The sequence below is a fragment of the Entelurus aequoreus genome, linkage group LG26 (assembly GCF_033978785.1).
Source record: "Entelurus aequoreus isolate RoL-2023_Sb linkage group LG26, RoL_Eaeq_v1.1, whole genome shotgun sequence".
NCBI classification, from domain to species: Eukaryota; Metazoa; Chordata; class Actinopteri; order Syngnathiformes; family Syngnathidae; genus Entelurus; species Entelurus aequoreus.
In genome coordinates this window covers 26108770-26113769 of record NC_084756.1, presented here as the reverse complement: position 1 = coordinate 26113769, position 5000 = coordinate 26108770, and the positions used below count along the sequence as shown (strand labels likewise).

Here is a 5000-nt window from a genome sequence, read left to right as displayed (position 1 = left end):
CTCCCCCATTTACACTCATTCACACAAAAGGGTTGTTTCTTTCTGTTATTAATATTCTGCTTCCTACATTATATATCAATATATATCAATACAGTCTGCAAGGGATACAGTCCGTAAGCACACATGATTGTGCGTGCTGCTGCTCCACTAATAGTACTAACCTTTAACACTTCATTTTACTCATTTTCATTCATTACTAGTTTCTATGTAACTGTTTCTATATTGTTTTACTAATGGTAAGTGTATCTTGTGTCTTTTTTTAATGTTGTTTAAAATAATAAAAAAATAAAAAAAATAATAAAAAAAATAGTACTATCCTTTAACACTTCATTTTACTCACTTTTATTAATTACTAGTTTCTATGTAACTGTTTTACTTTCTTTTTTATTCAATAATTTTTTTTTAATTTAATTATCTTATTTTATAAATTTTTTAAAAAGGACCTTATCTTCACCATACCTGGTTGTCCAAATTAGGCATAATAATGTGTTAATTCCATGACTGTATATATCGGTATCGCTTGATATTGGTATCGGTAATTAAGAGTTGGACAATATCGGAATATCGGATATCGGCAAAAAAGCCATTATCGGACATCCTTATTCAAAGCCAAATGTCTCGTCGTGGTAATATTTCAGCTTCAAATGGGATGGGCAATATGAGCCCATCAATACAGACGGACAAGTGAGAATGCTGTGATCACGTGATGGCAACAACAACAACAAAAAGACAACCCGAAATAGTTTTTCGTACTAGGAAAAAAATGCACTTTAAGATGTTGAATATTTATTTAAATTAGGGCTGCAACAACTAATCAATTATAAAAATAGTTGGCGATTAATTTAGTCATCGATTCGTTGGATCTATGCTATGCGCATGCGCAGAGGCAATTTTTATTTTCTTTGTAAATTTATTTTTTTATAAACTGCAACATGTACAAACAGCTGAGAAACAATAATCAAAATAAGTATGGTGCCATTATGCGGTTTTTTTCCCAATAAAATACTGGAAATGATAGAAATGTAGTTTGTCTCTTTTATCCGATTATTAATCGATCAATCGAAGTAATAATCGACAGATTAATCGATTATGAAATTAATCGTTAGTTGCAGCCCTAATTTAAATAAAATGTTTTCTTTACAGAAATTAGTCTATTTTATTTTTTTGATTATTTATTATTTTTCTAGACTTTTTAGTAATTTCTTAAATATTTAATTCACTTTTTTTTTTAGCCTATTTTATTTTTTCAACCTGTTTTTATAAATTTTATTAACACTTTTTTTGGTCTATCTATGCAATCTTATTTAATCAAACTTGTACAGCACAACTTTTCCACGACTCAACATTATCATTGTCAAATGCATACAAATGTGTCTATAAAGACAATTGTATGCATTTGACTAGGGATGTCCGATAATGGCTTTTTGCCGATATCTGATATTCTGATATTGTCCAACTATTTAATTACCGATATCAACCGATACCGAAATCAACCGATACCGATATATACAGTTGGGAATTAACACATTATTATGCCTAATTTAGACAACCAGGTATGGTGAAGATAAGGTCCTTTTTAAAAAAAGTTAATAAAATAAAATAAGATAAATAAATTAAAAACATTTTCTTGAATAAAAAAGAAAGTAAAACAATATAAAAAACAGAGAAACTAGTAATGAATGAAAATGAGTCAAATGAAGTGTTAAAGGTTAGTACTATTAGTGGAGCAGCAGCACGCACAATCATGTGTGCTTATGGACTGTATCCCTTGCAGACTGTATTGATATATATTGATATATAATGTAGGAAGCAGAATATTAATAACAGAAAGAAACAACCCTTTTGTGTGAATGAGTGTAAATGGGGGAGGGAGGTTTTTTGGGTTGGTGCACTAATTGTAAGTGTATCTTGTGTTTTTTATGTGGATTTAATAAAAATAAAATAAAAACAATACCGATAATAAATTAACCGATACCGATCATTTCCGATAGTACATTTTAAAGCATTTATCGGCCGATAAATTATTATTATTATTACTTTTGACTTTATATAAATATCTGCTGTTAGATTTGTTTTAAATTGCATAAAAAAAACATTAAATTATATTTGCTGATATCTTTTTGTGCCAATATGTGTTATTATTACCAAAGATAACAATTTGTCGACTCAGCATAAACTGCAGAAAAAATATGGCTATCAAATTGGTATGATGCGATGATTAAGAGAATTAATTAAATGAATAAAAAATATGAATTACTTAATGATATTGATTTGTTTCATGATGCAAAATGACAGTGTTCAACAAGCGGCGTCACCCAGCTGTGGTTCCCCCGCAGGCATGGTGAACCGCGAGGTGCTGGACCAGGTGGAGCGCGGCTACCGGATGCCGTGTCCGTCCGAGTGCCCCGGCTCCTTGCACGAGCTCATGCTCTCCTGCTGGCGGAAGGACCCGGAAGAGAGGCCCACCTTCGAGTACTTGCAGGGCTTTCTGGAGGACTACTTCACCTCCACGGAACCCCAGTATCAGCCTGGGGAGAACCTATAGAACCCCCCCCCCACACACACACACACACACACACACACACACACACACACACACACACACACACACACACACACACGATGTGCACTAAACCACCTCAGAGAGACTTGAAATGGAAGCTCGGCTCCTCTGTGCCATCATGCACTCACGGTTTACTGGACACTCAGGCTTTGAGGGGCTTCACTGATGTGGGAGGAGCCAAAGGAGGGGGCGGGACAGACTGGGTCAAAGAGGGACAAAATGGTCCCTTATTATTATTATTTTTTGCTTCTTAACCGTCCCCCCCATCCTCTGGAGGTGTTGACACAGGTGCCACTCGTCCTCCTTTCAGTGTTTCCGGTTTTTACAAAGCGCTGCTTCTTCTTCTTCTTCAAAACACTTTGCTCCGGAACTTTCTGTATGTTTACCGTGGACGTGGACTCGGGTCAGGTCACATGACAATAAACCTCCACTGAACAGAGGCCATTTGTACTTTGTAGTGACATTGATGTACATTTCATGGAATACAAACCGTTACACGGACCTGCCAACCCTCCGGATTGTTCTGTACCGGAAATCAGTACATTCCCGCACGTTCCATATCCTGCTGGGAATCAAACTTTTTACACAAGTGTCACAATTAGCTCCACTGGCGACGTGCGTGTCTGTAGCTTTAACGCCAACCAGCGCTTGATCCACCTTTTTTTTTTAACGTAATAATACGCGCACAGTTGCATTTGCCAAATAAAAACAAAAAGAGTTTTTTCTTAAGATGTGTAGCAAAGCCGGAGCAGAGATTTTATTTTTATTTGTTACTTTATTCAGGGGTGTCAAGCTGGTTTTCATAAAGGGCCACGTCGCAAAATTCTAACAAAAAATGTTTGGAATATATACGTTAATTTAGGGGTGTTCAGACTTTTTCACCAAGGGCCGCAAACTAAAAAGTCAAAAGTATGCGGGGGCCATTTGGATATATTTTTATTAGGTAAAAAGAAATGCTAAAAACAGACATATATATTTAAAGACACAACTTAATGTCAGCTTTGTGGTAGGTGACAGTATACTATTATTTACGGAGCCCCTAAATCAGGGGTCACCAACCTTTTTGAAAGCAAGAGCTACTTCTTGGGTAGTGATTAATGCGAAGGGCTACCAGTTTGATACACACTTCAATAAATTGCCAGAAATAGCCAATTTGCTCAATTTACCTTTAACTCTATTATTATTAATAATTAATGATATTAACACTTAATTGGACGGTTTAAAAGAGGAGAAAACACGAAAAACATGACAATTAAATTTTGAAACATAGTTTATCTTCAATTTCGACTCTTTAAAATTCAAAATTCAACCGAAAAAAAGAAGAGAAAAACTAGCTAATTTGAATCTTTTTGAAAAAATAAAACAAATAATTTATGGAACATCATTAGTAAGTTTTCCTAATTAAGATTAATTTTAGAATTTTGATGACATGTTTTAAATAGGTTAAAATCCAATCTGCACTTTGTAAGAATATATAACAAATTGGACCAAGCTATATTTCTAACAAAGACAAATCATTATTTCTTCTAGATTTTCCAGAACAAAAATTTTAAAAGAACTTCAAAAGACTTTGAAATAAGATTTAAATTTGATTCTACAGATTTTCTAGATTTGCCAGAATATTTTTTTTGAATTTTAATCATAATAAGTTTGAAGAAATATTTCACAAATATTCTTCGTCGAAAAAACAGAAGCTAAAATGAAGAATTAAATTAAAATGTATTTATTATTCTTTACAATAAAAAAAATAAATTTACTTGAACATTGATTTAAATTGTCAGGAAAGAAGAGGAAGGAATTTAAAAGGTAAAAAGGTATATGTGTTTAAAAATCCTAAAATCATTTTTAAGGTTGTATTTTTTCTCTAAAATTGTCTTTCTGAAAGTTACAAGAAGCAAAGTAAAACAATTAATGAATTTATTTAAACAAGTGAAGACCAAGTCTTTAAAATATTTTCTTGGATTTTCAAATCCTATTTGAGTTTTGTCTCTCTTAGAATTAAAAATGTCGGGCAAAGCGAGACCAGCTTGCTAGTAAATAAATACAATTTAAAAAATAGAGGCAGCTCACTGGTAAGTGCTGCTATTTGAGCTATTTTTAGAACAGGCCAGCGGGCTACTCATCTGGTCCTTACGGGCGACCCCTGCCCTAAAGGGACATGGGGGAAATAAAAAATGTTTTTATTATGTTTTATTTTTTTTAGACATGTATCTCGTGCGCACGAGAAACTTTTCATAAAGTTATAAAAAATAAATTTAAAAAATAAAAAAAATATATATATATATATTTTTTTTTAGACATGTATCTCGTGTGCACGAGATACATGTCTAAAAATTTTTTATAAAAAAATTATAATTTTTTTTATTTTTATAACTTTAGAAAAAGTTTCTCGTGCGCACGAGATACATGTCTAAAAAACAAAGAAACAAAAAAAAAA

At 32.8% G+C, this 5000-nt stretch overlaps 1 protein-coding gene and 1 long non-coding RNA gene across 8 annotated transcripts in view; one reads left to right on the top strand and one right to left on the bottom strand.

Moving 5' to 3' along the window:
* The window catches only part of LOC133643351 (proto-oncogene tyrosine-protein kinase Src), an 85423-nt gene extending 82420 nt beyond the window's left edge, over positions 1 to 3003 (top strand). For all 6 annotated transcript variants that reach the window (XM_062037844.1, XM_062037846.1, XM_062037845.1 and 3 more), the window contains one exon: positions 2337 to 3003. In XM_062037844.1, coding sequence (XP_061893828.1) covers positions 2337 to 2545 — 209 coding nt within the window. In that variant the 3' untranslated portion in view covers positions 2546 to 3003. The remainder of the gene's footprint in view (positions 1 to 2336) is intronic.
* Positions 1 to 5000, bottom strand: part of LOC133643358 (uncharacterized) — an 86816-nt gene that overhangs the window by 35190 nt on the left and 46626 nt on the right. Inside the window, exon 5 of one of the 2 annotated variants that reach the window (XR_009824670.1) lies at positions 1930 to 2539. The exons of the other annotated variant lie outside the window; for it this stretch is intronic. This is a non-coding gene — a long non-coding RNA (uncharacterized LOC133643358). Of the gene's footprint in view, positions 1 to 1929; positions 2540 to 5000 lie in introns of those variants that run through there. 2 annotated transcript variants of the gene reach the window in all.